At 48.6% G+C, this 27,584-nt stretch overlaps 16 protein-coding genes across 16 annotated transcripts; 1 reads left to right on the top strand and 15 right to left on the bottom strand.

The window, feature by feature from the left end:
- Positions 1-154: 154 nt before the first annotated feature.
- On the bottom strand, positions 155-2,323 carry TbgDal_X3440 (hypothetical protein, conserved; the record flags this gene model as incomplete). Its single annotated transcript, XM_011779222.1, has 1 exon — positions 155-2,323. One exon carries the CDS (start codon positions 2,321-2,323, stop codon positions 155-157), a length of 2,169 nt encoding a protein of 722 aa, XP_011777524.1.
- A 575-nt stretch (positions 2,324-2,898) lies between these two features.
- Positions 2,899-4,284, bottom strand: TbgDal_X3430 (deoxyhypusine synthase, putative; the record flags this gene model as incomplete). The annotated part of the gene is made up of 1 exon (XM_011779221.1): positions 2,899-4,284. One exon carries the CDS (start codon positions 4,282-4,284, stop codon positions 2,899-2,901), a length of 1,386 nt encoding a protein of 461 aa, XP_011777523.1.
- A 479-nt stretch (positions 4,285-4,763) lies between these two features.
- On the top strand, positions 4,764-5,171 carry TbgDal_X3420 (hypothetical protein, unlikely; the record flags this gene model as incomplete). Its single annotated transcript, XM_011779220.1, has 1 exon — positions 4,764-5,171. One exon carries the CDS (start codon positions 4,764-4,766, stop codon positions 5,169-5,171), a length of 408 nt encoding a protein of 135 aa, XP_011777522.1.
- A 129-nt stretch (positions 5,172-5,300) lies between these two features.
- On the bottom strand, positions 5,301-5,684 carry TbgDal_X3410 (hypothetical protein, unlikely; the record flags this gene model as incomplete). Its single annotated transcript, XM_011779219.1, has 1 exon — positions 5,301-5,684. The coding sequence occupies one exon, from the start codon at positions 5,682-5,684 to the stop codon at positions 5,301-5,303; it is 384 nt and encodes a 127-aa protein (XP_011777521.1).
- Positions 5,685-5,922: 238 nt separating this feature from the next.
- On the bottom strand, positions 5,923-6,261 carry TbgDal_X3400 (conserved hypothetical protein, unlikely; the record flags this gene model as incomplete). The annotated part of the gene is made up of 1 exon (XM_011779218.1): positions 5,923-6,261. The coding sequence occupies one exon, from the start codon at positions 6,259-6,261 to the stop codon at positions 5,923-5,925; it is 339 nt and encodes a 112-aa protein (XP_011777520.1).
- A 146-nt stretch (positions 6,262-6,407) lies between these two features.
- On the bottom strand, positions 6,408-7,292 carry TbgDal_X3390 (hypothetical protein, conserved; the record flags this gene model as incomplete). The annotated part of the gene is made up of 1 exon (XM_011779217.1): positions 6,408-7,292. One exon carries the CDS (start codon positions 7,290-7,292, stop codon positions 6,408-6,410), a length of 885 nt encoding a protein of 294 aa, XP_011777519.1.
- A 466-nt stretch (positions 7,293-7,758) lies between these two features.
- On the bottom strand, positions 7,759-9,480 carry TbgDal_X3380 (hypothetical protein, conserved; the record flags this gene model as incomplete). Its single annotated transcript, XM_011779216.1, has 1 exon — positions 7,759-9,480. The coding sequence occupies one exon, from the start codon at positions 9,478-9,480 to the stop codon at positions 7,759-7,761; it is 1,722 nt and encodes a 573-aa protein (XP_011777518.1).
- A 522-nt stretch (positions 9,481-10,002) lies between these two features.
- On the bottom strand, positions 10,003-10,197 carry TbgDal_X3370 (T. brucei spp.-specific protein; the record flags this gene model as incomplete). Its single annotated transcript, XM_011779215.1, has 1 exon — positions 10,003-10,197. One exon carries the CDS (start codon positions 10,195-10,197, stop codon positions 10,003-10,005), a length of 195 nt encoding a protein of 64 aa, XP_011777517.1.
- Positions 10,198-10,373: 176 nt separating this feature from the next.
- Positions 10,374-12,464, bottom strand: TbgDal_X3360 (hypothetical protein, conserved; the record flags this gene model as incomplete). The annotated part of the gene is made up of 1 exon (XM_011779214.1): positions 10,374-12,464. The coding sequence occupies one exon, from the start codon at positions 12,462-12,464 to the stop codon at positions 10,374-10,376; it is 2,091 nt and encodes a 696-aa protein (XP_011777516.1).
- Positions 12,465-12,831: 367 nt separating this feature from the next.
- TbgDal_X3350 (hypothetical protein, conserved) lies at positions 12,832-14,844 on the bottom strand (the record flags this gene model as incomplete). Its single annotated transcript, XM_011779213.1, has 1 exon — positions 12,832-14,844. The coding sequence occupies one exon, from the start codon at positions 14,842-14,844 to the stop codon at positions 12,832-12,834; it is 2,013 nt and encodes a 670-aa protein (XP_011777515.1).
- A 476-nt stretch (positions 14,845-15,320) lies between these two features.
- On the bottom strand, positions 15,321-17,048 carry TbgDal_X3340 (hypothetical protein, conserved; the record flags this gene model as incomplete). The annotated part of the gene is made up of 1 exon (XM_011779212.1): positions 15,321-17,048. The coding sequence occupies one exon, from the start codon at positions 17,046-17,048 to the stop codon at positions 15,321-15,323; it is 1,728 nt and encodes a 575-aa protein (XP_011777514.1).
- A 451-nt stretch (positions 17,049-17,499) lies between these two features.
- On the bottom strand, positions 17,500-17,865 carry TbgDal_X3330 (hypothetical protein, conserved; the record flags this gene model as incomplete). The annotated part of the gene is made up of 1 exon (XM_011779211.1): positions 17,500-17,865. The coding sequence occupies one exon, from the start codon at positions 17,863-17,865 to the stop codon at positions 17,500-17,502; it is 366 nt and encodes a 121-aa protein (XP_011777513.1).
- A 375-nt stretch (positions 17,866-18,240) lies between these two features.
- TbgDal_X3320 (hypothetical protein) lies at positions 18,241-18,648 on the bottom strand (the record flags this gene model as incomplete). The annotated part of the gene is made up of 1 exon (XM_011779210.1): positions 18,241-18,648. One exon carries the CDS (start codon positions 18,646-18,648, stop codon positions 18,241-18,243), a length of 408 nt encoding a protein of 135 aa, XP_011777512.1.
- A 159-nt stretch (positions 18,649-18,807) lies between these two features.
- Positions 18,808-19,374, bottom strand: TbgDal_X3310 (hypothetical protein, conserved; the record flags this gene model as incomplete). The annotated part of the gene is made up of 1 exon (XM_011779209.1): positions 18,808-19,374. The coding sequence occupies one exon, from the start codon at positions 19,372-19,374 to the stop codon at positions 18,808-18,810; it is 567 nt and encodes a 188-aa protein (XP_011777511.1).
- Positions 19,375-20,511: 1,137 nt separating this feature from the next.
- On the bottom strand, positions 20,512-24,039 carry TbgDal_X3300 (hypothetical protein, conserved; the record flags this gene model as incomplete). The annotated part of the gene is made up of 1 exon (XM_011779208.1): positions 20,512-24,039. The coding sequence occupies one exon, from the start codon at positions 24,037-24,039 to the stop codon at positions 20,512-20,514; it is 3,528 nt and encodes a 1,175-aa protein (XP_011777510.1).
- An 876-nt stretch (positions 24,040-24,915) lies between these two features.
- Positions 24,916-27,222, bottom strand: TbgDal_X3290 (hypothetical protein, conserved; the record flags this gene model as incomplete). The annotated part of the gene is made up of 1 exon (XM_011779207.1): positions 24,916-27,222. One exon carries the CDS (start codon positions 27,220-27,222, stop codon positions 24,916-24,918), a length of 2,307 nt encoding a protein of 768 aa, XP_011777509.1.
- Positions 27,223-27,584: the final 362 nt, after the last annotated feature.

Genomic DNA, 27,584 nt, shown 5'->3' with positions numbered 1-27,584 from the left:
GACAAAGTAACAAAAAGTTGTTAAAAGGAACACACCCACAGGAAAGTAAAAATAAGAAGGAAATGAAGAGAGTAATCACAAAACAAATATTCGGTGTTTGAATAGAAAGCGTGTGTTAGGAAAGGGGCAGTTGAGTTGTAAAAGAATGTGAAAATTAATATTGACGCTCCAACTCCAGTAGTAAATCTTCGGCGCTGTCACACGTCAACAATAAATGCTCGAGTGAAGAGGGATTCATAAAAACTTGCCGTCCCTCCTTTTCACACCGCAGGAAGAAAGTTTCAAATCGTTGCTGAAGTTCTGTAGTAAGTGAGTTTCTGAAGTGATGCGCAATAAACTCAAAGGCTGTTTTCGCCTCCCAGTTTGACATATGAATGTCCATTGTCAGCACACCAGGCCTGAACAGCTCCGCCGGTAGTAACTCCACATGGTTTGTTGTGAACACAATCACGCGGCCAGGCTGTGCGAAACATGGGTTAAGCGTGCGCAGGAGCCCTTCTGGAGAAAGAAAGTCGCGAGCAAGTCTCCGTTGGAAACGACGCATCTCACTGACTGATACTTCAGAAATTGCGTCGCTCTCATCACATGCGCCCTCAAGCAAGTTATCATTGATGCTCTCTCTTTTGCTCTCAGCCTCACTTGTACGTCCTTTTACGGAAGCGTCTGCATCTACATTTGGAGGACTGTTAGGTCCCTCATCAGGTAAGAGTGTGTCTTCATGCAGGGTTTGAGGAATTTCGGTAGAAAGGTCATCGTTACTCGCTTCAAAGGCGGAAGTCGGGGTTCCACAACCCACCTCAACACCATCAAATGATGTGGGCGAGGAGACACTCGAAGGCGGGCAACGCTGATGGGTGAGCGACATTCTGAAAGGAATTAACTGTGTGACCACGTCAAAATCCTCAAAGACATACACTGTTTTCCTGACCTCAAGATCGCATTCATTCCCTGCAACAGGTGCACTATACCCTTCTAGCTTCACTGTGCCGCCAGATAGAATCTCCTGTAGTTTGCTATTTGTTTGAAAGTATTCGATAGGGACAGCAACAATGCTACGATTGAGGTAGCCCGCAATTGCACGTATAACACTAGTTTTCCCCGTGCCAGGCGGACCGTGTAGAAGAATTAGCAACTGCTGCGCGACCCCTGGAACCCCAAACCTACCCCGCTTCTCTTTGAACTCGGTGAGACATGTAATCAGGTCACTTTTCTGACGAAAAAAAAGAGATTCAAAACCGCACCTCCCGGTCGGTATCATGTAGCGACGCATGGGAAACCGGAGGGGCATCACAGATTCGTCCAACCACTTTGAAGTTATCGCACACTGCAATTCTGAGCGGCTCGGGTGGAAATAATATCGTTCGACAACGTCACCAACAGTGGAAATGTACCACTCATATGCGCGGCGAGCAAAGTTTAAGATGCGCTCACGCCCCTTGTCCGCATCCGTGCAACGTAATAGGGCTCGGCGGACAATAACCTTCCTCGTACGCAAGTACGCATCGCGCTCATTCCCTGATTGCCGTGTGGTTTTTCCATCGTCATGTAACTGACTATCATCACTACCACTTTGGCTAACATCCTCATTTTTAGCGCCAGGGTCCAAGGGGGTCGCATCAAAATTTACAGGAGGATACTCCCTCAAAACTTCCGCATTACCACGCAGTGACACGGGCTTGCCAGACTTCAGCGACGAGGTAGAGACGAACTGTTGATGAAAGCAAATGGTAAGCCCAGGTTCCACCTCCAAAACGTCACCATCACCGGGAACAAGTAAAACACGATAATACCGGCGCAGCACGTTAAACATATCCTTCCTGCCCCTATACGGTGACAAATTAAGTGATGTGTACAGGTACTGTGCATGCCGAAGCAGAGGAATCGACTGCTCCGATACGCCTTCGGCTGGGATGTTGGCACCAGTTGCACTACCTTTATTTAGTTTTGGCTTTCCCTTCGAAAAAAGCACCCAGGAAATGTACCTCTCCATTGCGACCACCAATATTTCATTGTCAAAGGCAAACTCCTCTGGCTGACTACGGAAAACATCTGCAGCCGCAACAACGCCCTCTTCACGCGTACCCAAAAGTCGTTTAAACTGTTTCGAGACCCAGGCGGGCCACGTTTGCATGAGGAAACGACGTACGTATTTGGAGAGAGCGGTTAATAGAAGAGTCAGTACCAAATTCGTTGCAATATCCCACATGGCAGCTCCATTTGAATCAACGTTGCCGTCATCTCTTCCGGATAAAGCGGAGAAAATGTTGTGCAAATCGACCGCACCACCCAGGGAGTGAAAGTTGAAGCCGTGGCGCCCTTCCATCAACAGCGCCAACTCCCTTCTTTATTTTCGGTATTCATCATTAGTGTTACAAGAGGTATATAGAGCAAAAAAAAAAAGAAAGAAAGAAAGTGCTAAAGAGAGATAATGTGGAGTATATATATATATATATATATATTGTACACGCAAGAGGAAAGGTGAGAGCGGGTAGACTTCTACCATTTTTTTTTAATCGTTATATCGGTGTTAAATTCTTACACACCATTTTGCTTAACTCTGAAAAGTAGAGAAAACAGAAAACAGCTTCTAAGGACAAATATTCCAAAGGCATGAAAGCACCTGTTGCAGCCAAACGCACACTACCCCATTTAGAACTATTAAGGAACGGAAAATATCCCTCCCCCCTCGAACGAGCGACCGACCATCAGGGAAAAGTTGTTTGGTCCCTCACACACACGTACACATGCAAACAAACCCACTAACTCACGAGGCAATGGATTCGTATGCCCTCGAACCGGACTCACCACCCCTGCTCATTCCTGTTGAAGCAACTGTACAAAGCATACACCAAATCAAACAAATGGCAATAGGCATGCTCATGCAGGTGTTGTAACAAATCACGAGCGGATATTCTCCTTGCCTTTACTCCGCATCATTCGGACCCACGCCACAAATACATGAACAACAATCAACGGAAACACAATTGTCACCTCCGAGTACACTTTCACTGCGGTGGAGTCCAACCTTAACTTGCCCCAAGAAACTGCTTCACCAGGGCGAGCCCCGGCGTCGCTGCCGTCAAACTCTTGCGCATTATTCAAAAACACTGCATAATCAGCCCCGTTGCGCATCAGATTTGCGTTGCAGACGTGGTGCTTCACAACGCCACCGCCTAATATCATCATTCCCGTGCGTCGACTTCGCATCGCAAGCCTGTTAAGACGGTGAATATCTGCAACCAAGTCTAATTGCAGTAAAGGCACACCAGTGTCCCCTGCGGTGAGAATGAACTCCATAATGTCACCGTCGGTAAGAGAGGGTGAGAAAATTGGAACACCATTCCGTGCAGCCCAGTAGAGGACGGTACTCTTCGCACGTTTCAGTCCCTCTTCGCTGGCCACCTTCTCGTCAGTAACCTCGCCAGTTTCCTGCAGGGCCTCTGTAAATATATCAGCCATCCACAGACCAGCCATGTACCAAAGTGTGCTTGGGGTTATGGCCCACGAGCATACATCGTAATAGGCTTCGGGAATTGGAGCAGCTTCGCGGTTTGCCTTTTCCTTTCGTTGCGCTTCCGCAAGTCGCTTCACAAGACAGCGCATAACGCATGAAAAAAGGTTGCGTGACGCCACCCCACTGCTGTTGTAACGAACATTTCCAAAATGACAGTCAGTCCCCTTGCCGCGGGAGCGGTCACGTTCCACCGGATGGTGGAATTGCTCCCCTTCTTCCTCTGCCCCCTCTCGTGATAATTTGTACGACTCACACGCACGGCGTATGTCATGTTCCATCGCACCGCCGCTCACCACAAGAACGTGAATGAGCGCCCTCGAGTCGCATGGCGAGGGTTTCAGTGCACCCGTCCCATCGCATGATATTCCAGCCATGTCGTCCAGTGGTGTTGCGGGTTCTACTCCATTCGGTAATGGAACGCACTCCGTGCATAGAAATCGAATTGCCTCACGGCAACCAGTCCCGAAGAGGTTGGCAGTGACCCCAACAAATAATGTCGGCTGGACCATCACTGGTGACTCAGATGTTTGGTCCCCTTCAGTGGGCATCAACGATGGGGATGGAGATTGGGGTGTCAGCATCATTTCACATATAGAAAAAGCACGGGCTAAATTTGAGGCCTGAAACCCCACGGTTGAATAGCGATTAAGAACGGCTTCTGCTGAGTGCAGATCCTCTTGATTTGGCCCCACAACAACTTGTTTTGCGTCACCCAACAGGTCATCAGTACACGATGACACTAATACCGCACTCTTGGCCAACTCAGCCATCCTTATTCTGCACTTCACACGCGGTCTGGAGTTGCAAATAAGAGGCTTTTTAGTTTTATCCCCTTACCACTTATCCTGCTTTCCCTGGCGATAAAATCGACAACTCCAACCTGAGTGGCTTAGACAGAAGAAAAAAATTTACAAGAACGGCGACGGTGTGACGAGGTGTGACGATTTGTGGTGTTGGTTGTTGGTGAAAAGAAGCCCAATAACGAAGTGATGTGAAGACGAAACACGCACTTCCTCATAGCACGAGCTGTTGCAAGACCCAGAAGGGAAGAAACGGTAGTGCTTTGAGGGGGAAAAAATTATAAAGGGAGAAAAGATACGAAAAAAGAACTCAATAAATGAGGATTTATGCGATATCACCGCCAAAAAAGAAAAAGAAAAAAAACAGATAATAAAAACGATCTGTAGGTAGCTAACACACCCACTCGGACACTTCAACACCTGCAAAAATAGGCAATGGAACAGGCAAAATGATGTGGTCCATCCCCTTTCTTTTGTTGTTGCGTAGAACCGTTACAACGGTGGCAGTACACCTCAAAAACATTATGGTTTGCCGAAGACCGACTCACAGGTGCATATCGATTTTTTTTGTTCCTTTTGTTCCTGTTTATGAACTAGAGAAACCAGAAAGCGAGAAAAAGCGGAAAAGAAAAGGAGAGAGAAACGGGAAACAGGATAACGTGTGTGGAGAATATTCAGTGAGTAGAGCCTTCCCTTGTTATTACCGTGATATATATATATATATATATATGTGTGTGTGTGAACATACATGCGTATATATTCACGTATATAATCTCCGTCGTTTACATGGTCCGGTCGCACTGTCGATTAGGCAGAATAAGGATGTTCGTTCAAAAAAGGGGGAGAAAAAAGAGTAAAAACGTGGGCAAAAGAGGGGGAAAAAATGAAAAGAAACGAACAAACTTCTGCTTTTCACACTGGTCGCTCCCTTTTCCTGAAAATTCAGCACACACATACCACCTACTGTTTTGCCTTTATTGATTCATCTATTTATTTTTCTCTCCTTTCCCTTTTAAAGGGTGCGAAAAGTGAAATTGCCAACCTTTCTCCCCATTCTCCTCTTCTTCCACTCGTAGCTTCAGAGCCATCACCATAGCGACGTCAGGTTGGTATATAAATGAAAATAAGTAAATAGATACGTATATATAAATATATACGCTGTCACAAGCACGAGTGTATTCCGCATTCCTGGATACATTGGCACATACATTATGTATCCCATCTGAGTACTGAAAAGTATACAACACATCACTCTGTTGGCCCTTTGGTTGCCCAGGCCTTTGAGAATCTGATGATGAATATCTTAACAAACAAAAGAACCGAGACACGGTCGAGTGGGGAGGAATGCAGGTGTAACCCCTTCGCGCCATTCTCTAAGGAAAGCAAACAGACAGGAAGCAATGAATTGAAAAGAGAAAGAAAGTGAAGAAACTTCTGCCTCCAAGAGGGTACAAAGGGACCCAGCACGGCGATCCGGAGTGAAAAGGAAAGGACACCTGGTGGTAGGAGAAGGGAAGCGGGAAACACAAAAAGAAGGCATGTGCATCTCTATTTTGCGATACTGCCGGCACTAGAAATAAGTTGCAATCGACGTTCCACCTTCCATTATTATTTGTTCTCCCACCGCTCGAGCTTGTCAATGACGTACCACAAGCGCCACCGCTTTAAAACGCTCCTTACCGGAAAAGAGCAAGAAAGTGCGCTCCGAGCCCATCGAAAGAAAAACATGAGACCTTCAAATGTCCGTCCGCTGGGCACTTGAGTACGTACCTCAAATTCTTCACCACTCCTCGATTTGTCAGTTTCCCACTCCCTCCAGTCCCTCCTAATTCTCCAAAACACCTTTACTACCTCCTTCCTTCCGTCGGTAATGTCCGTGTAGTCCATCCCTCTGTTTCCCTCCATGTTCATGTTGTCCGCCTTTTCGTTCCCCATTGGCCTCCTCATTTTCCCCTTTCATCCTTTTCGATTATTCCTGTTTCTCACCGTCCCCTTATTAAAAAAAAAAAATGATATCTCTTTCTTACTTCATTATACCCACTCTCTTCCCTCCCTTTATCCAGCCGCTGCGGAGACGATGGGCACGCGGACAATTAAGAGGTCTCGGGTTGGGGTTCCCCCTCTGACATCCTTTTTCGCTCCTCGTCTGTCAAATTGTTCACCTCGTCTGATAGGCCCATGCCTTGAAGCGTGGTTCGTTCAACTTTGACGGTTTCACCATACAACACACGGCGGCAAGCAACAAGTTCTTTTCCAATCTCCGACTTCAGCCAACCGAAAATAAACGGTGGCGTCCACCCGCGGGGGTTCATACAACTCACATAAGTTGCCAAGGTGTTGTCACCCACAGGCATCAGTTTCCATGCCCACAAGCAAGCTGCACGGACAAAGCCTTTTGAGGTTTCCATCTGTGGGGTGTAGTCGATGCTACAGCCATGCACATAGTACACATTCTCACTCTCAACATATTTCTTCTCTGCAGCGAAGACAAACTCGCGGCCAGCCACGGGCGGTGGTGCCCAATACTTGTGTAACTCTATGGCGCACCCAGCCATGGGTTTGGCCAACACTTCAAAGTGGGAGAGATTTGCGGAGTATCGTTTGCGGTCATCGGCGTTGTCGCTGTGCATCGTGTCCAGCACATTCTGTGGTGAAACACCCATGAAGGACAGGGTGGCTTTGACGAAGTTAAAAGGTCCAACTCGTGGACGAGTAAACAAATGCAAGTCGCCTCCTTCCTCAGGGTCCACATAATCCACAAGTTGCCACTGGTGCTCCCCATTGTTTTCCAACATGTCTTTTGAAGCATCAAAGGCGCTGTTAAGCACTTCTCTCATGGAATCAACGTCACTATCGCTGCTCACAGTTTTTAACGGAAGCGCACAGGGATATGGCGGTTGCTCCGTACCAGCAGCTAGACCAGTCAACGCAGCGGTGCGGTAAGCCGCTTTTCCAACGCGGCTTACGACGTCCCACATCCTATCAGGAAGCGACGAGTCGCAGGTAAATAAAACCTTCACGGTGCGTATTATTTTACCGTGTTCACACACTCACAACCGCAATGGGAATATCAGCAACTGAACGCGCGTATATGTTTTCGTTTAACGGTCTAGTTTTTGCTGCCGCCACAAAGGGTGTCACTTCGCTTCCCTACTTGCTCTTCAACTTTACCTCTTTGATTGGTTGGGAAAGGAAACAAATGGCAACAGACAAAACAAAACAGGGGGTCAATCAAAGATTGACAGGGGTCCCCCCCCCCCACACACACACAGCACACGAAAAGACGAAAAGCAAAAATACGTTCAGATGTGTGAAGTTATTTTTTTTTTAAAAAAGAGAGATAACAGAGAAGACGACGCGGAGGGAGTCAAGTAATATGCCCTCCCTTTATTTGGACAACGCGGTGAAATGGTGAGAACGAAAGACACCATAACACCCTCTCTGTTACGGCAACTCAATGTTACACGCTAATCTCATCACGTGGCGCAACGACCGCATCCACCGCCCTATGGCGTCGGTGGCCATTTCGTTACGCAGCACAACAGCTACAATTTTCCGTCGAAAAGTTTCTACCGCCTGCTCGTCCACACGGTCCACATAAATACCACCCTTCCCTTTTCCATTTTCCCCCTCGAGTTGAATTCGATCCAACCGATAGTTGTACCTCTGAAAGTCCAAATACGTCAGAAAAAGACCATTCGCAGGCACCATTGGTGTGCCGCATCGAACTGCCTTGTTCAAGAAATGATCACGCAGGTAATCCGGTGGTAAGCCAGCAGCGCACATAGAAGCAACAGTGCCGATCATTTTGCGTATTTGATTAAATAAAAAGCTCTGGCCGCTCAATTCAATGCGCACAACCTCGAGACCAACACGATTTCTGTCTCCCATGTTCCTGTTAATATCACCCGTTCCCTCAGCGGCAGGGGTGCCGTAAATGCGAATCATACGTTCACGCATACGTTCTCTTTCTTGTTCGACTTCATCGTCATCTTTCACTTCCCCTGAAACTAACCTTTCATCATCAGGAGAATAGTAGCGCGAAGGAGCCCACAACTGAAGTGCTGATAACATGGCGTCATCAGAAGGGTCCACAACAAACGGCTCACTAACTGTGACGCTGGTGATGTAACGCGCAGATGAGGGATCACTCGCCTTTCCTCCCGGTGTGAAGTTGTGGTACGAGTGGGTACCTTCAAAAAGTTTGAAGATATTTCGCGCGTGTTCCAAGCGCTGTGGTGTCACGCGGTAACGAGCCACTACCTGCATCGCGCTCTCGGGAATTGTGTGAAACACTAACATCTTCTCAAACAGTCCGTCGTGAAACTTTTGCGGGCTATCACCACCGTTGTTGTTACCACCGCCCGTATCGTCAATGGTGTCTGACCGCTGACATGTTTGAGAGGTATTTCCTTCCAGATTATTTTGTTCAGTGCAACATGCAGTCACCTCACCATTGCTGCTTCCACCTTCTTTTTCGCAAAGCCGCTGTCTTTTACTTCCCGCCGTGGCATCGTTACCGTTACCGTTGGCATTTGTTGCTGCACCCCCTGCTGTTTTAGTGCCCAAAAAACCTACCTCTTCCAGCGTGGGTCTTGAGGGCGCGAGAGATGGTGGGAAGTATATGTTGGAGTACTCCTCGCTATTCATAAATGCAAATGTTGGAAGGTAGTACTCATATTTGCGGGACCCACACATCATGTACGCATTGAAGCTCCTCGTTACTGGAATAATTTCATACACGACGATATCACTCGGAAGCGCCTCCGTCAGTAACCGCCTCGCTTCGCCCACATCAAACTCGCTCGTTGAGTCCTTTGCATACGGTAGCATCACGTTAAGCGAGAACACATTGCGCAGGGCGTGAACACCCTTGTCGGTGCGACTGGCACGCTCCCAGTTAAGTTTCTGCTGAACTTTTTGTTGCGCGTAGTTCTCCTCAGATATCATGTCAGCACGGCGCAGAGCACGCAGTAATTCCTCCTCAACTGTTGGGTAATTCGGTAGGTGGTTCCATTGCAGTCCACAGTACCGCTCGCCAATGTAGCCGAATATAATCGCCACCTTTCGTTTCGGTCGCTTGCTTGATCGAACGTCACAAGCGGAATAGTTAGAGGCAACCGCAGAGCAAGCGTCCGCACCATTTGTGGATCCAGCGCAACTCATGTAAGTAAGATGAGACCCTCCGGCACCACAAAAACGGAACGCGGGAAGTGTGCTTCAATGGAAGTATCATGTGGAAGTGTATAATGAGGAAAACGAAAAAGAGAAAAGAAAAAGAAAAAGCAGAACGTTAAATCGTCATCATAGACAGGATAAGTGGCAAAAAAAAAAGAAGTCAAGAAAATGCACTGGAGAAACCCAGTAGACGGAAGGTAGAGAAATAGGGCCAGGGAGCGTGGAGAGTAGGACTGGAAAAAAAGTTAGAGAGATGCCAACACACCGTTGATAAGTGTCGAACCGAAGCGGCAGCAACCCATAGCTGAGAGTGAGGTACCGTGAGAGAGTTAGTGACCCGAGGACAAATTCAGTCAGCGCAGGCATGTGTGAACGCAGAAACACACCCTAACATCAAAGTTTCTTTCCCCACCTCAAACATCGGTTGCACACGTTGTCTACATCGACCAAATACTCATCATGTGCGTGCACCACATTAAGCGCGAATAAAAATCGTGGTTACTATTATTGTTATTGTTTTGCTTCAACTACCCTACCCCGCCCTCCCTCTGTTAATACTGTCGTCTCTTCCCCGTTGCACAAAAACGTACCCGAAGACTGAACACGCCCACGTGTACACGGGTTGTGTGCTTGCGCGATTTCGTTCGCTTGCTCGTTCATGCAAATACCACTTGATCTCAAAAAACACCGCTCTTTCCCGTCCATCCTCGCTGATATTTGGAGAACAGAATCAAATATTAAAAAATTAAAACGGCGGGGAACTAGGCTCCGTACGGCAGACAAGGGAACAAGTGATCTCCAAGAGGAGGAGCGGAAGAAGAAGAAGGGAATTTGAGTTCGCGGCACAAGACACTTCCTTCACTCGTGAGATGCACCCGCGCTTACTTATCCTCTTCGCCAGCAGTGCTGTGTTTCCCTCCTCCTGCTCCTTTCTTCTTGTTCTTTTTTTTCTTTCTTTTTCGCCGTTCTTCCTCTGCGGCTTCAGTACTGGAGCGTTTGGAGGAAGTTTTGGGGGCACAAACTTCACCTTTCGCACCTGGCGTCCTCTTTTTGGACTTCTTCTTCGTACCGTGATATCTGTCACCATTACTCATGGGCATGCTAAACTTCATCTGACCCTCCTCACCAACAGTAAACATACCAGTGCTGTTGTCTGTTTCAGTACCATCATCGCCTTCTTCGCCGCCATTCCCCTCTTCATCATGAGATCGATATGAACCACCTCTACCACCCGCGTCACTAAGACCCTCTGTGGCGTCTTCCATCCTATCTGCCTCATCGGATGCCCCATCATTGTCAATGCCGTACAATAAAGTGGGAAGGTGTTCGACGCGCCCTCGAGACGACAATTTAAAACGTGTTTCCTGGTTCAGCGGCACAACGTACACGGAGTTCAATGCGCTCCGCTGCACAACCCATCGACCGAGTCGCGGTTCCTTACTGCAGGCGATTAATAGCACATCACTGGTGGGAGGAAAATACAGTGAGGTGACGATAGCCCGGACAGGGATGGAGGCAAGGCAGTCCAGTGAACTCGGTTGCACAACCGGTGTAGCCTGTACACCGCTCCCTGTGCCTGTTTTTCCACTGCTTTCAGATGCGGCGCCAACACGCCAGAGACGCACAACACCGTCATAGCTAGCGCTCGCCGCCGTATCCGAATATGGAATGGCAGCAACAGCTGTGATCGGGTTGGGGATTCTCGTCTCTGAGACCACACTTCCGTCTGACTTCTGTCGCATGGCAATTGCTTCGCTCTCAAGACCAGTCCCGTCGCCGACAAAACCGTAGCCGTGGGCCCCCTCCCGCACCGCCACAGGCTTCCGCTTCCCCACATCAAAAACAAGGAGGGCTCCATTTGCAGCACCGCAAAGAACTATAAAGTCATTCATCATCACGACGCACTCAAGCACCACTTTTCCGCCGAAGTGAGCACTCGCAGTGAACTCCTGCTGTGTGGCAGCGTCCACTTTCCAGAAGCGCATCGTACCATCATCACCAACAGTGGCGCAGCGCTCACGCCGTAGACAGTGAAGACCGAACACGCGACCTGTGTGGCCAAAAAGCTTGTCCTCACACGACATCTGCGGTAATGCCCACACCCGCAGTGCCTCATCGTAGCCCCCGCTGTAAAGTGTATCGTTACGAAATGCGAGACCAGTTACTGCGGAGCGATGCATTGTCAGAGTTCCCAAGTGGCGTCTGGTATCCGTAACCCAGATGCCAATGGTACCGTCCGCCGCTCCTACTGCCACATATGATGTAACACTAACGTCAGCAGTAGTTCGCTCAAAAAGAGTGCGCTGAGAAGGCCGCACACCGCGAGTGTCCGATACCGCAATTGAAAGTACTGCAGCGGAGAGGCAAGGGGACAGTAGTTCCTTTCTTGTGCTACCCGCATTATCTCTCAGCTCAACAAAATACACAGCCCCTGTTTTGTCACCGAGAAACACAATCTCGTTGCCCAGACTGCATACTGCCGTAACGGCGTTGCTGTTGTGAGCTACAAACACAGCACTAACGTCCGTTGCCGATGGGTTTTCAACTTTCTCAAATTCGATCGTCCCTTTTTTTTGTTGCTTGTGAAGAAATTCAGCGATATGGGAGGCCAACAGACGACTCCTCGTCCCGGCCGCAAGTTCCGCCTCCTCGCGCAGCTGCCGTTGCCTTTCATCAAAGAGATCAGCGTCGATATCATCATCAAAGTCTAGTTCTTTCAACCGTGTGTTCACATGGTCACCAATCGCGCGCAATACCGAGGTGGGGTCTTCAGCTGAGAGGAGCATCGGATCTTCTGATAATCTTTCACTGCCCAACAGTCGATGCTTCCTTTCACTGCTCCGACCATCCCTTTTCGCCTCTTCATTCGACTCTTCGCGACGGCGCTTCAGTTTCTGCAGTTCCTTCTTACGTTCCCCACCAGCGGTAGCTGCAATGGCATGTTGCCTCTCGGCCCTCTTCTTGGCAAGCATAGTCCAAACACTGAACCGTTACGTCGTTCGTTTATTTCGCAGAAAAAATGAATAAATAATGAGTACGTGGGTGGAAAAAACAGTGAACCACAAGGGTGGAGTTAAAGATCAGTTTAGTGTGATGCAAACAAAGGCAAATGTCACAACAAAGAAGACGAAGATAAGCGCATTAAACAAAAAAGACGTTAAATACGCACAGAATATTTGATAAACAAGGAGGGAGAGTTCACACAGAGGGAATGAAAAAGGGAATGAGGGAAGGTGAGGAGGTGTAGAAGAAGGGCCTTTCAGGGGGAGCGGAAGGAAATTAAAAAAACAAAAACCTCCTTCACCCTTCACTTACTTTTTCGCTTTTCCACCCATTGGTTCACCACACCCTCGACTTGCTGCTACGGGGTTGCTGTAAAGATAACTCACACTCACGAGCCATCACACCCACCGCAACACTCACAGCACAAAGTAGCATCTGGTGCTTCGGCACGTGCGGAGAGAATAGAAGCAGCAACTCCTGAAGATGACTACACAACGCCGCGGCATTTCCACTGGAAAGGGAAACATTGTTAACGCACTCATCCCTTGATCCAAACTGTTGCACAAGAGACGTAAGCAAATTAGGAGTAGGTTTCATAACAACCACGTTGACCTCCTCTGTGTTCAAAACAAGTAGTTGTTCATTCTGGTTTGTGCGAAAAGCAAGCTCGTAACGTAGCCTCACAAGTAAGCGTAGTTGGCGCTTCTTCAACCGAGGATCCAACTTCATAGCAGGTGAAGGCTCACTATATATGACGTTTGATGGTTGCTTAAGGATCAATGCAAACCACTGCAATCCATATGGGTGCACAGGTACCGGGGGTAATTGAAGCGAAGAGGGTGCGTGTGAAGCAGACGGAAGACATTCAGGATATTGCTGTTCTGCCCTTGTAAGCAGCCTACTAATTTTCTCGTGCACCTCCTGTTGACGCTGCGCTACTACGTTTGGTAGGGCGAGTGAAAGCGGTATGTTTTCTCTAGCCTCCAACTCATCGATTAGCGGAGTGAATGATGTTTGCAACATCTGAGCTATGCAATGCGCCTGCATCGAAAGGGGCGCAAAAGCCAGTTGGCTACTCGCAACTTGTACTAACAAGAGCTCACTGCGCTTCGCCTCGGCAAATGGCTCCTTTGCAGTCGGTTTTTCTACCCCATGATGGTCGTCTTTTGCCACATATCCACTCTCGCTAGAGTCCAACTCGTTTACCATAGCACCCATATCAGTACAGTAGCACCACAAATAGCCGGTGTCATTGTACCGCGGGAGGCAAAGCGGGGCCCATATCTCACCCACTTGCGAAAGAGGAAGGCAGCGGACAAAGTTTAACAGGATAAGAGTGTCGTCTATGTGCAGAGATACCTTGCCATCAGCTAAACCAACCATGCAGACGACACGACCCCTGAAGAAAAAAAAACTAAACAAGTGGCAATCGGCCGCCACACCTCCTTCACTGCTGATATCTCCCTTGCTAAAACCACTGCGATAGTGCTGAGTTAGAATAGATGTCAAATGACATCTTCTTGCGACAGACAATGGTGAAGCAGCGAGGCAGCGAAATATATAACACTCCTCCCTGCTATTTCGTTTTATTAGTTGCCGCAGTACACCCCCATCGGTAGGCGAAACCAGACGACGAAGATCGTACGATGGGCATCTCGAAAGTATGTCGTTGACGTTGGGTACTAGGCTTAGCAATTGGTAATGAAGTTGTTTCAGTTGACGTCTGCAACTGTATGGTGACTCTCCACCACGAGTTACCAGAACATAGTAAAGTCCACCATCCACGTGAAAGTAAATAGTCAGATCAGCAGCATTGATCCAATGCAACGTCCCTCCATCCTGCTTCTGCTGTGCCATAGTGATAAGTACCTGAAACACACCGAATAGTTCACTGATTGTGTTCTCATTACCGTAACGGGAAAAGATGGGCTTTCCTGCACTCGTCAGAATAAACACGTGCTTTGTGTGTTTGAGGAGGAAGTTTTCATCTGCATCCCAACATTCAGATTGTTTTTTACCTTCGTCACCGCCGGTGACATAAGGTTTCGAGGCAAGATGGGAAGACGACGGCTTTCCGTCGTCTGTGCGGTTTAGTCCTGCAGGCGGAAAGATGTCCAACGCTGACGGTCGGCGAGTTGCAAGAGACTCAGTCTCCGCATTTAAGGGAGAAACAGCGATATCATAGCCGATATTAGTGTCGCCCAATTCGCTGTCCACAGTCATTGTCAAGTGGACGGTTGAGGAATTCAACGGTGCTGGTGTGACACCGCTGCCGACAGATAAAGTCGGACTGGGACCAGGACGACCGTCTGCACTGCCGGTGTCAAGAGTTTCTCCTAAGTTCATCATTGCACATATAAAACTCCCGTTTTTTTTGTTTAAACCAAAGTTCTTCGAATAGATGAATATATATATATAATATATGTATACGCTAAAGGATGTTTTTTTTTTTCGTTTTCCTCCTTACTTAAGTTGTATGCTTTTCCTTCCTGGTCTTTTCTCTCTTTTGCCCTTGGATAAGGCACGCCTTCTTGCTAGCACGTATATATATATATATATATATATATATATATATATATGAAAGATAAAGGAGGAAGGGAAGACTAACTGGAATGTGAGATGCGGCGGCATAGGCCACGCTAAGAGTGATGACTGGTAGGGAAAAGTTACCAACCACTAAACGTAGGGAAGAAACGCTCCTGCGATCGAGACGCCTACTTTTACTTACCAATTTGTATTTGCATTCGCGTGTCTGTAGTATATGTAGAGGCATAAGCGGATCTCGTTCGCACAAACGTTCCCTCAACAGATTCCCAACTCGACAATTACAACATAGTTCCATCATCGCCAAAGCTCGGCACGGAAAACCACTTCGGTGGGTACCATGCACCGCGCGTAAACACAAAATAGAACATCACTTCGTACAAAAACCATTGATAATAAACTGCGTTCAAAAACCCGCGGACGTCAGCCCAAGCCAAGTTGTCCCAAATGTGGTTATTAGTCAGCGAAAGAGGAGCATCTGTGATAGTGGGGAAACTCAAATTATCCCTCCAGCCACCGTATGTCATCTCAGGCCACATCGCACGCCAAGTTGTCATAACGATATGAAACGATGAGTAGCCGTCGTAACGCGCAAAGCGAGACCGTACGGCAGCGTTTGACATCTCACCCGTCCCATGAGCACCGTGCAAAAGCTGTTGTTGTACGTTGTGACTTACCACCGGCACCTGAGCAAAAACGGCCCCGTAGCTTTTCACCGTGGGCAATGCCGCACAATCGCCGATAGCAAATATATTCGCGTGGTTGACATGCTGCAAAGTGTGAGGATTCACTTCGGCAAATCCTTCGGCAGCTTCCGATCGGCTCAGTCCACTCTTACGAATAAATTCTGGCGCAACAAGCGGTAAGTCCAGCAGAAGCAACTGGTAATTAACCACCTCTTTTTGTTGCGTTTGATAGTTGTACAATGTGGCTTCGCTGCGACGAGGGTCCAGGTGCGTGATATACGTGCACGGCATGAAGTTTACACTACGTTGCTTCCAGAAGTCCATAACCCTTTCGTTAACCTCGATTGGAAGAGCATCACTAGGACCGCGGTCCGCAGTCACTGCCATGTACGGACAAAATTTTTGCTTGTTGAAGAAGAAGAGGTAGCGCCACACGGTATTTACAGTACCGATAAACGTACCATCGTGTTGTCTCGATACGTAGCGCATCGTCGAAATTGAACGAACCCCAGTCGCGCCCTCCGCAAACGACGTCGGCGGCACCTTAACGTGTAGCACCGTTCCCTTGTAGAGATGCACCAAGCAGTCACGCGTAATACCAGGGTTCACAGCAATACGGTAACGATCCACTTGCTCTCCTGTTAGGAACTTCTGAAGGGGTCCGAGACTCCGTGCGGCACCGCAAGCAAGGACTAAAACGTCGTACGGGTAGCGATGCTCATTGACCGGAGGCTGCGACGCCCCAAGAAGCCATGAGAGTAGGCCTATAGGCCAAGTTAACACATTCTTCGACGGCTGCTCGCTCGTTTCCGCCCTCGCCGTTATGGTAAGTGCCTCCTGATCCTCACGCACGACAACCTCGTTTTTAGTGGTATCAACACGTAGCACCTCACCACGGACGAGGGCGGCCTCACGTGTCACATTCCACGTGGCTGGGGAGCGAAGGAAATCGACACCGCCTGTTGTGTTTAGATCGTAACTTCGGTGGCCAACGTGGGCAAGAGGAACCACAGCGTGAAACACATGCTTCTTTTCCCGCTCAATTACCGTGACGTGAACATCCGGACACGCACTTGTGATACTGGCAGCCAAGGCACAGCCAGCGGCGCCAGCACCGACGATGACAACTCGTTTCCCATTCCTATGCTGAAGCAGCACCCCATCCGGCCTCCGCTGCCTCTCACGCACCTTTTCAAGTGTGAAATACGAAGCAACAGCAGTTGTGACGAAAGCGGCTACGCCAGTAGCCGCGATGAAGCGTCGCGACTTTTGGACAGCAAAGGGGCTTTCCTTCACCTTCACCGGTTGTTTGGGAAGGTACATAAACTTTTGTAGCCAGCCCGCATACAATTTTGTCCCCTTTACTTGCCGTCTTAGTTAAAATCTGTATTTACATCAGAGCACGCACATTTATTTGTTTGTTTTTACATATAACGAAGACGAGAGAGAGCGTGTAGAGGAGGAATATTTACAAAACCCAGTCTCCCCTCGTCACAGAACGAAGTCAGTACCACCGGATCGCACAAGGAACATACTTTCGATACTGCCACCCGCTCACATTTCATTTCTGTGCTCGGCAGACCGTTTTGCACCCTTGTCTCCACCCTCTCTAAATAGCCACTCACACACACTCTGTGGAGTAACTGCACATCATTCACCACCGAAAAAGTATGTAGAGTGGAAATTAGGTGGTGAACCACCTCCAGTCTTGCTCAAAGTTAAACATAAACAGTAACACTCGCTATGTGCGAGAAGGTGTGTGGGCACCTAACTTCTAGGACGGAAGTACAATGGTTAATCCACGCTTTTCACGTAACATGGCGGCACGCCCTTCGGCTTCAGGATTTTCCTCCGCTAACGCCGCTCGTAGGTCAGCTGTAGAGAAAAACTCTAATAACACGTTCACTGGATCTTCTGATCGTTCCATAATAAGTTTTCGCATGGCATATCGCATAATAGCATCAATCTCCGGATGCTCTCGTAGGTACCTGGCGTGCGCTACCTTCTCCGCCGTCATGTTCCGCCGCAGCTTCACCATCTCCTCAGGCGCGAGAATCAATGTAGCGGCTTCCGTCAGTGTTGGGATATCGGGGTTGTTACTGGCGTAAACTGTAGTGATCTCATTTTCCTTTTGCTCCATTTGTCGGTTTCTGGTTTTTTCTTGACACTACAACCGCGCCCCACAAGCCTTTCCGAACTGTGGCTACTACCTACCCTCTTTTCCGGGGGTTATCGCCGCGGAGTGCACACGGAACGGAATACAAATAGATGAATGAAGGATGGGTAAGAAAAGAATGAAAATCATTTAACAAGATGGTATTTAGAACAAGCTGTCAAAAAAAAAATCTCACTTTAAAAAGGAGTAGAGAAAAGATATAAAATAAATCAATATACTGTTCGTTTAGGAAGAAAAAAAAGTGAATGAATAAAAGGGAGAAAAACGGTGGAATGATACTCCCCCCACCTTTGCCTTCGTCACGGTTCCGCTGGGTTTGCAACGCACTGGCCCGTGGTGCTAGTGCTTGCAACGGATCCAAAACGGCTCTTCACGAGGCGGGAAGGGCCGGTAAACAAAATCATGAAATGAAAAGAACCAAAAGCCCAAGGGTGCAGTGAAAGGAAAGGAAAGGAGCAGAGAGGAGAAGCTACAAATTACCGGGACTACAAATGCACATCCTCGAATGAAAACAAACGCGAGTGTGACAGTAGCTAACAGAGTGGTAGAGTAGTACTTTAATCTATTGTCTATTGACACCTTCCGGAGGGGGGGGGTCCTATTCACAGAGCCACAACTCACTGACCCATGAATTGCCGAAGTCAGACACTGAGGATTGGAGCAAACTCGATGGAAAAAAGAGTTAAGGGACGCTACCGGTGCAGAGAGGGAACTGGGGAGGGAAGAATGGTTGAAACCATGTTCCATTGATTAAAGGAAACTCGCAGCGTTGAAGCAGCGGGGGAAAAAACATATGCTTTCGCCAGTGCTTTGCTTCATTTCCACCTCCTTTCGGCTCTTCGTCCTTTCCCCTCCTTTTTACTGCAGATTCACATCCCCTAAACAATCAGGAACTGCATCAGCGTCTCACCACAGGGACGTGGGTTTATAGCTCTGCGCGTGCATTGCGCGTCCGGTTCTTCGCGGCCCCTGCGGATCCTCACCGAATATAAAACTGGGCATACGCTGCTGCGCGCTTTGTGGACAACGTGCCTTCGCTCGCCGCAGGGTATCTTCATCTATGCATGTTGTAGACTGCTCTTGGTGCTTCGCGGACCCAGGCCGCACCACATGACGCAACGGAGCGCGCACCCCAACGGGTGGGGGGTCGGGATACTCATTGCATGAAAGGTTCATTTGATCTTGTCTGTTCCGTCTCATGGCCTCTACCCCACCACGGCCCAGTAAGGTCCTCCGCTGCTGGGGCGTTGGATCCTGTGTGTCCAATGCAAACGGTGCAACTGAAGGACTAAACCCACCTACACGCCTTTTCCCAGTTCCTGTACGGTGTGGTAATTGTTCTTGCTGTTGGACGTTTTGTGTCGGAGCGCCACTACCGTCTCTTGTGGAATGAAAAGATGTGTCCACCATCTGGCTAGAACCTTCGTGGAGCGCGCAAGCACTTCCATTGTGGTTGTTTGTATCCCTTTTCATAGCGGCTCCGTCTGCAGCACAACTATTTCAAACAATGTATGGATATATTTATATGAATACGTATGTGTTCGTAAGTATCTTTAGTCTTCTTCCTATAATACTACGTTAGCAACTAACGGGAGCGCGTTGGAAGAGAAGTTGGGAGAAGTGTGATGAGCAACCGTTTTCCTTCCCCATACATATATATATATATATATATAATCTTTTGAAGTCACCTTTTCCCCCTGACTTGCTGTAACCCTTGGCAACAAAAAAAAAGAGGTAGTGGAAAACTCAATTGTTTTCAATTTTTTGTAATTTCATACACACAAAATAAAATGAGGAGAATTATGAGACAAGGAGACAGTCATCCCTTTTCCACTGGTTTTCTTAAATCCTCCCTTTACACTTTCTTTTTAGAATAAAGGGGTTTCAAACCACAGGTTCAAGTATTTTCTACTTGCTCACTTCTTCTCGTTACCGTTCTTTCATCCTTTTCTTTTCTTGACATGACTGCCTCCACTATCCATGTAGATACAAGAACACAAATACACGCAGTCCTCCTTCTTCTTTCCCCCTCCTCACTCCACCCCTTCACTCCCGCAATCATTTACTTCCAGCTCTATAGATTTACACGCTGATTCACGACATTGCCACCCGCTTCCTCCTCTCTTTTCCCACAATATATTCGATCAATCAATCAAACGCTCACACTCATTCGTACTTGTGAACTCCAACTTACTTTGGTGGGCGCACACGAAGTTAAAAACATATGACGAGGCAGGCGGCACCATTTAAAGTTACTGAACAAACACAAACATGATGAAGGAAGATTTTTAAAAAAAAAAGGGACCAATAAAATAAAGCAAGAAGGAAAAGTAATGAGAACACCAGTACAGAAAAAATAGTAGTTAATAATGGGGGGAAGTAGGGCGGAGCCCTTAAGGAAGGAGCGAAAACGAGGGATAACACGGAAAGACTTCTTACATTAAAAAAAAAAAGAAACAAAAATGAAGAAAACAAGAGAACGAGACAGCTCAACAGTGAGAAAAAAAAGGGATATGAAGAATGGGGGAACAGAAGGCAACTAAAGCAACACAAATAGCGGTACAAGTAGTAGGGAAATGAAGGGATGAGGAGAAAGGTGCTTTGGTATTACTAGCAGTGCTTCAACAGTAGTAAACTCTGCAACTGCTGCCGCAGCGGTTCCCTGTCACCTTCCACTTCTGAGAGACGGCCTTCGAGTGCACGATTCACCCTCAGCAAAGCTTCATTCTTCCTTGCCTCAGCATCCAATTGGCACTGCTGAAGTCGCTCCGCCTCTTGCATCTCCGCTACTCGCTGCTGCTGCACCTGTAGGCGGCTGCGGAGCAGCGCCAGCTCCCTATTCAGCCCCTCCACGCGCTCCTCAGCCATCTCCCGTCGATCCTGCTCATCCGATAACGCACTCTGCAAGAGCTGATAGGCAGACTGCGCATCGCGCAACACAGATTGCAACGACTCAACATTTGCGTTAGCACGCTGCACACGCGCTGTTTCCTCGTTCAGTTTCACCTGCAACGCTGTGTTGGATGCGGCTAACTGCTCACGTAAGTTCTGCAACGCATGCTCGGCCTTTCCTTCAGAACTACGCGTTTTCTGCTGCTCTTGTTCCAGCCATTGGATCTTTTGTTGGTGCTCCGCCTGCACACTTTCCACTTCGAGGCGTAGTCTATGACCTTCGTCACGAGCTGCTTGCAGCTGCTGCCGCACATTACGCAGTAGTTCTTGCAGCTCTTGCACCTGATGTTGGTGCCGCGTTCCCTGTTCCGCATGCTGCTCTTTAGCAATGCCACAAGCATCTTGAAGCTCGCGGACCGTATGCCGCCACTGAAGGCGTTCTGTTTCCAACTCGCGTTGTTTTTCGGTCAGCCGTCCCTCCAGTCGCTTCACCTGAGCTGAGAGCTCACAACAGCGTGAAGCCTCCTTCTCATACTTTCCCTGCAGTATGTCGAGAGCCTGATGTGCAGACTGAATTTTTGTTTCTGCAACCTGAAGTTGGGCATTAAGATTTCCCTCCCCCTCCACCATAGAGAGAGCTGTGCGACGGATACGCTCCTCGCAGTTCGACTGCACCTGACGATTAGCTTGCTTCAGCCTCTCTTCACACTGCTGAAGCTGAGATCCAGCTGCACGATACACGCGCTGAAACACGACTGTGCATGCGTCAACAAAAGCGTCAATAATCCCCTCAGTTACGGTTGTCCAAATAATATCGTTGGGAGAGACCTTCTCCTGCTGCGCCAGTGAGGTCGGTAACCTCAGCATAGACGCATTCTCGTCAGCAGATACCTCAATGTTATCCAAACTGACACTATGGTGAACAATGTCGCTACTTATCGTGTCTCCTTTCCGTGTCCAGTGTTCGTTGTGCGCACCCATCAAGGGGTTAAAGGCACTATGCAACCGTTGAAGAGCCTCAAGTGGACCTGTGTATGGTTGCAACAGTTGCTGCACCACAGCTTCTGTCAAATCATTCAGAAAGCGCACCATTGCAGTAGACAAGGCAGCCGCAGTCTCACTATTTTGAAGGACCACGTAACCTGGGGCGGAGCACTCGTCCTCGAGTAATGGTGATCGCGCAGGAGAGCTGAATCGACTAGCATTCTTCTGGATCTGCTCCAGTTGAACTTGTTGGCGACTCCGAGGCTTTTTCAGCCCGTTTGCCATTCCAGGGAATGAGGAAATGGGAGAAGAATAGTGTGCCGCTGCAACACCTGACGCTTTTCGATTTGCCGCTCCTTCTTCCTTCGTTTGCATGGGCTCCACGCCTCCGTACAGGGTGAAGGCATGATGCGAAAGTGAGTTGAGGTGCCGGTGCTGTTGTTCTAAACAGTTGAAGAAACGCGTTGCTGCACGGCTGGCGCTGGCTTGCAGAAGAGATATCACCCGCTCCCGATCCATTCCCAGTTGTGGTGGTGGACACCGGAGGCAGTCACGCACGCGGCGCTTCTGCTCGCTGAAAAGAACCGTCAGCTCATCCAACTGCGAGCGGACGGCGGCTAGTGAAGCGCCCAGTTGCTGAGAATTCTCCCGCTCCTGCTTCAACTCCATTTCCATATCCTCATAATTTTTCGAGATGCTTCCTCGCGCAACTCCCTGGTTTTTCGATGAATGAGCCGCCCCTTTCAGCTTCGTCACCTCCATACTCAATTCACGAATTTGCTGATTAAGGGTAGCGATGTACAGCTCCTTCGTTTCAAGCGCCTTCGTTAGCTCACCAACGACCGAAATGGAGGCAGTTGCATGCTCTAGTTGCTCCTTGAGTCTGCCATTCTCAGCAGCGGTCCTCACCAGCTCTGCTGCACGGAGTTGCTGCTGCTGCAGCTCCTCCTCGTACTGCGCCACCAAACGTTGATAACTACTTTTACCATCAAGCAGTGCGTTTTCCAGCTGCTCTATTACTCCTACAAGTCGATGTTTCTCAGATTCGAAGTCGTTGACTAGCTCCTGAAGTTGCTGCTTTTGATGATCCGACATTTGCACTTCCAATGGCTTCGACGGACTGTTGTAAGTGGCGGGTACCGCGGTTCCATCGCGATAACGGCTCAGCTCGGCCCGAAGCGATCGTGTTTCCTCCTCAAGGGAGCGCAGCTCCTCTCCATGCTGTTCTCTAAGCAACAACAACTGTGCGGAGTGCTGGCGCCGCACCTCTTCTAATTCGTGTTGCTTAGAGTTCACCGCATCCATATGACGGTGGAAACCGGCCGCGTTCAGCTCTTCAGCTTGTCTGTCAAGTGCCTGGACGTCCTTTTGTAGTGCTACAAGCTCGCCTTGGAGTTGATCATTTTCATGTCGTAGAGTAATAATTTTGTTCTCCGATTCCTGACACTTCCTTTCCGACTGCTCAACTTGGTGCTTTGCGTGTTGAAGTTGCTCATCCAGTAGGTGGACTGCGTTTGTTAGTTCATTTGTGCGCTGTATGGTTTGGTCCAAAGAATCTGCTAACCATTGCTCTAATAACACTACAGTTTCGGCTTCGTTCCCATCTGTAGGGATACTCGCTACACTCATGCGCGCTGTGGACGCCACAGATGAAGATGACCGTTTGTTGTTGCACACCTGCTCAACACGCTCAATTAGCTGCACTAACTGATTATGCAGAACGACGATTTGTGCCGCTGCAGGAAGACTCATAACGGAAAGTTTTGACTGCAAGCGCCGCCCCTCATCCTCAACATCATGTTGCATCGCCTTCAAATGGGATATTTCCTTTTCTCGCTCTTCCAAAAGCTGTTGCAACTCCTCAATATTCTCCCGTAAGTGGGACTCATGTTCCTGACCCATCGCAAGCGCATCATCACGCTCCTTCGCCAGCTGAGCGCACCGCAGCTGTAGCGCATCTATTCGACTAAGTACCTCTTGGCCGACGTCAATGCTTCGTTGCAACTCAGTTTCTTTTACCTGAACTATCGCAGAACTATGACGACACAATTGTTCATACTGCAACAGAGCTTGATAGGCGTCAGGGAATACATGACGTAGCTTTGACAATTCATCGGGCGAGAAACTTGCAAGTGGAGTAACCTGCTCATACTTCTTCGTATCTAACCGAGTGCCTTCCAGGTTACCTGCCACGGCATTACTTCCATCAACCACTGGCTCATTCACATCATCATGTGTGGTTCCAGTAGGTTGAGATATCATTCTATGCGACGCGAAACAGGACTGGGAAGGAAATGATAACTGGGAGAATTCCACCGTGCACGGACCGACGTAACGGTTATATCTATAACGCCAAAAGAGGGCGACCTCTATGAGAGCAATGTGCTGACAGTCCTATTCTATGGAGTCTTTTTCCGCTACAAGACCACTGCCATAACATAACAAAAAAAAGATAAACCGGGGTGAAAGTAATGAGTTAAACATGAGGGCGCGAAACAAAATATAGTTGCGCTGCTATTTCGTGACAAAATGCGTAAATGCTGAAATTAGGAAGTGAATATATGGGGATTGCAACAACAGCAACGTGTTTCCGCTCCCACCTTCGATGTTATTGCACAACCTACACGAATCCCCGAGCGCATTCATAAGCAAAATGAAAAAGGGAGGATGGCGGGTGTAAAGAAAAAAAAAAGCAATTTTTGCACCTTTTCGTGCGAGAGATCAAAGCCACTTTCCCTTCTGTGATACTTTCTCGCCGAACCACAGTAACAATTGGGCTTTTCACATTTAGGCGCCCACAGTTCACAGTGTTTCAAAAACAAACACGGCAAGTACCACAACCTTGATCAGCATTCTGGGGACGCGGGTTGTACATTGTATCCTATCCTCATATTTACTTTTCTTCCTGCTTCTTAATGCATTTCACAACTTTTTTTTTCTTTTACCAATCCCGTTGGAGCTCAATTATCTGCAAATTCCCTTTGTATGTAACACATCCTTCTTCCGACCTATTTACTTCGACTCCAGCTCCTACCCGCACACCTCATTGAAGCTGCTGTATCTACAAACTCACTCCATTTATCATTCTATCCAGCTGCGGAACCATGACCAGCTGCCTTCCGCCGCGCAGTGAAAGCCCTAGTCACCCGGAAGTACCAACATGTCAACATTGGCTCCACCAGCGCCTGCGCTACCCATAATTTCTTTGATGTCACTGTCAAGTGCATTGCGGCAACGCGACCCCTCGTTGTGCAAGGTACGAAGCTTCGCCTCCAGTACGCGCTTCAGATTTCCAAACCATTCTACTTGCTGCACGTTTTGTTCATAATTCTCCTGGATGTCCCGCTGCTTCTGCTGCAGATCCCGTAATCGTATTTGTAGATCTTCAATGGCAGACTCGAAGGCTTTCTCTGCCATGACAGTGAGACCATGCTCCCTGCAGAGGTGGTACAGAAGCCATCCTTTGTTAGCGCACGCTTTGGCACAGTGCGCGCACTTGAGGGAACCCGAGCCTGAAACGACTCCCTCTTTTTCGGCGGCGTCCGCTGCCTCTGCACCCCGCCGAACAATTTCCGCAAAGTCCTTCTCGGCTTCTATACGATCCACGTGGGCTTTGAGAAGCAAGTGCTGCGCCTGCAGGCGGTGGTATACGGACTCATCAGTACTCGTCTCTTCATGAAGGGATTGCACCTCACGCTCGATCTTTGTGATATCCTCCATGAGCACGCTCTCCTGGTACTCGTACTGAGTCTTTTTCTCTGCCCATTCCTGATCCACCTCCGCTACTGTCTGACGAACGCTACGGAGCTCGTTAATGAGTGGTGCAAGTTTCGTCCGACGCTCTCGTATTGCCATAGTGAAGTCCTGCACGACACGGGAGAGCTCTTCCAGTGTCTTCCCCTTGAGTCCTTCGATAGCATCCTTTTCATGAGTGAGTTTGCTCAGTGTTTCCACTGTGCGGCTGTACCCTTGAAGTCCAAGTTTCCCCTCCAAGTCTCCAATTTCTGCATCCAGTGAAGTAAACTGAGACCTGAGGACATTTTCAGTAAAGTTTAAAACACCATACTCGACACGCTGCTCTGACAAATGAGTCCGCATCGACTCAGTTGCTGCTTTCTTGGCCAGTACCTGCTTTGAAAATTCACGGAAGTCATCATCTTTCAGCATGTGATGGGCCTCCCGGAGCTGCTCAATGCGGTTCTCACGCTCTCGTATATCATTAAGCGTTCGGCTGTTGTCGGCTTGAAGACCGGTAAGTTGCTCCATTACCTCCACCTTCCGTTTGGCCACGCGCTCTACCTGTTGTTTGATCGTCGCAATTGTACTCCCATCTTCACCTGGTTTCTGTCGCTCTTTCACTTGTTGGTGAAGTTTTTTAAGCGCCTCGTCAAGCTGTTGGTTCTCTGTGGTAAGAGCCTGCATATCTAATGGTTCGGATATGAGACGATCAAATTCAGCGTTCTCGCGTTGCTTCTGTTGCAATTCCTTCGGCAGTTGCTCCTCAATAATCATTTTGTTTGTTTGTATTTCGTCTCTCAGTCGGCGCACTATGACGTCTACACGCCCATCGGCGGCGTCTCGGCGGAGATTCTGAAGGCGGTTGTGCATTTCCGTGCTTCGCTGCCGTGATGATATAAGTTGTTGTTGCAACTCCACACCCTTTTCTGCAAGTCTCGATTCCTCCTCTAAGGCAGCACGAAGCGATTTGCAAGCATTCAACAATGCTTCCTTGTCGGGAACACCAGCGAGTTTCTTTTCCGCAACTTGAATATATCCCCTTAGGCGGTCACACTCCTCCTCCAGCACGGTGACTGCACGGCGGGCATCGGCGGGGTCCGCATGGGCTGTCCTCAAAGCGTCCACACGACGATGGGTGTTCACAAACATACCACGGAGATTCACGTACTGTTGATATAAGGCTCGCACATCCTCATCCTGTGCCAGCATCGCCTCTGGGATCTCCAAACGCTGGAGGAACCTGGCGAGGTAAACGCGCTTCTCATTCTGCTGCATATTGGAGAGAACCCAATACAGTGTTGGGTAAATAACTGTTGGCTCAGCTCGTGAAAAGCTGGTGGGGAAAGAGTCGGCGAGCATCGGTGGCACGCGGTAACCAAGTGTTTTGGTAAGGAACTCCAGCATTGACGCCGCTGCCTCATCCGTTGGCGCAACTCCCATATCTATTTGCTGAGCGGGCGAAAGCGTTCCAAATATATCAGCGAGAATTTGAAGTAGGTCAGTTCCCTGTATGGCATCAAACTCCACCAGTGAGTAGTGCCTTGAGAGTAGTTTGTTGACATTATCCACAATGTATTGTAAAACTTCTTCCTCAGATGGTTCTTTCGGAGGGTTTTGCCTCATCGTGCCACCTTGCCCTCCCGCGTGATCGTTGCCAAATGACTGGATGCTTGCGGAGGTTGAAGCCATGGTGTGGCCAAAGTTCATTCCCCCTGCAACACTCCCGGTGAAAGATATGACTCACCACCTCCCCCTCTCTATATGTATTTGTTTACCTGCTCACTCTTTGTCCCCCGTTTCACTCCTTTCTAATTGCCTTTTTGTCGTTGTGGTTTATATTTTCTTTCCACCTCCTTTCTCGCCCTTACTGGCCTTTCTTTGTTTTCCGTGCCGCAAGCACACGACACACTAATTTCATCGGATAACACATAGTAGAAAGTGATACAGTAAAGAGTACAGTTGGTTAACATAGAAAATGGGGTCACAATAAGGCTCCACGGCAACACTATCGATCACAGCACCGCGCGGAAGTGGAGAAAAACACACGAACAATATTTATAAATCATTGA

This window comes from Trypanosoma brucei, chromosome 10 (genome assembly GCF_000210295.1).
Source record: "Trypanosoma brucei gambiense DAL972 chromosome 10, complete sequence".
Classification (NCBI taxonomy): domain Eukaryota; phylum Euglenozoa; class Kinetoplastea; order Trypanosomatida; family Trypanosomatidae; genus Trypanosoma; species Trypanosoma brucei.
Note: the sequence above shows the minus strand (reverse complement) of the source record. Positions and strands in the feature narration are given on the sequence as shown.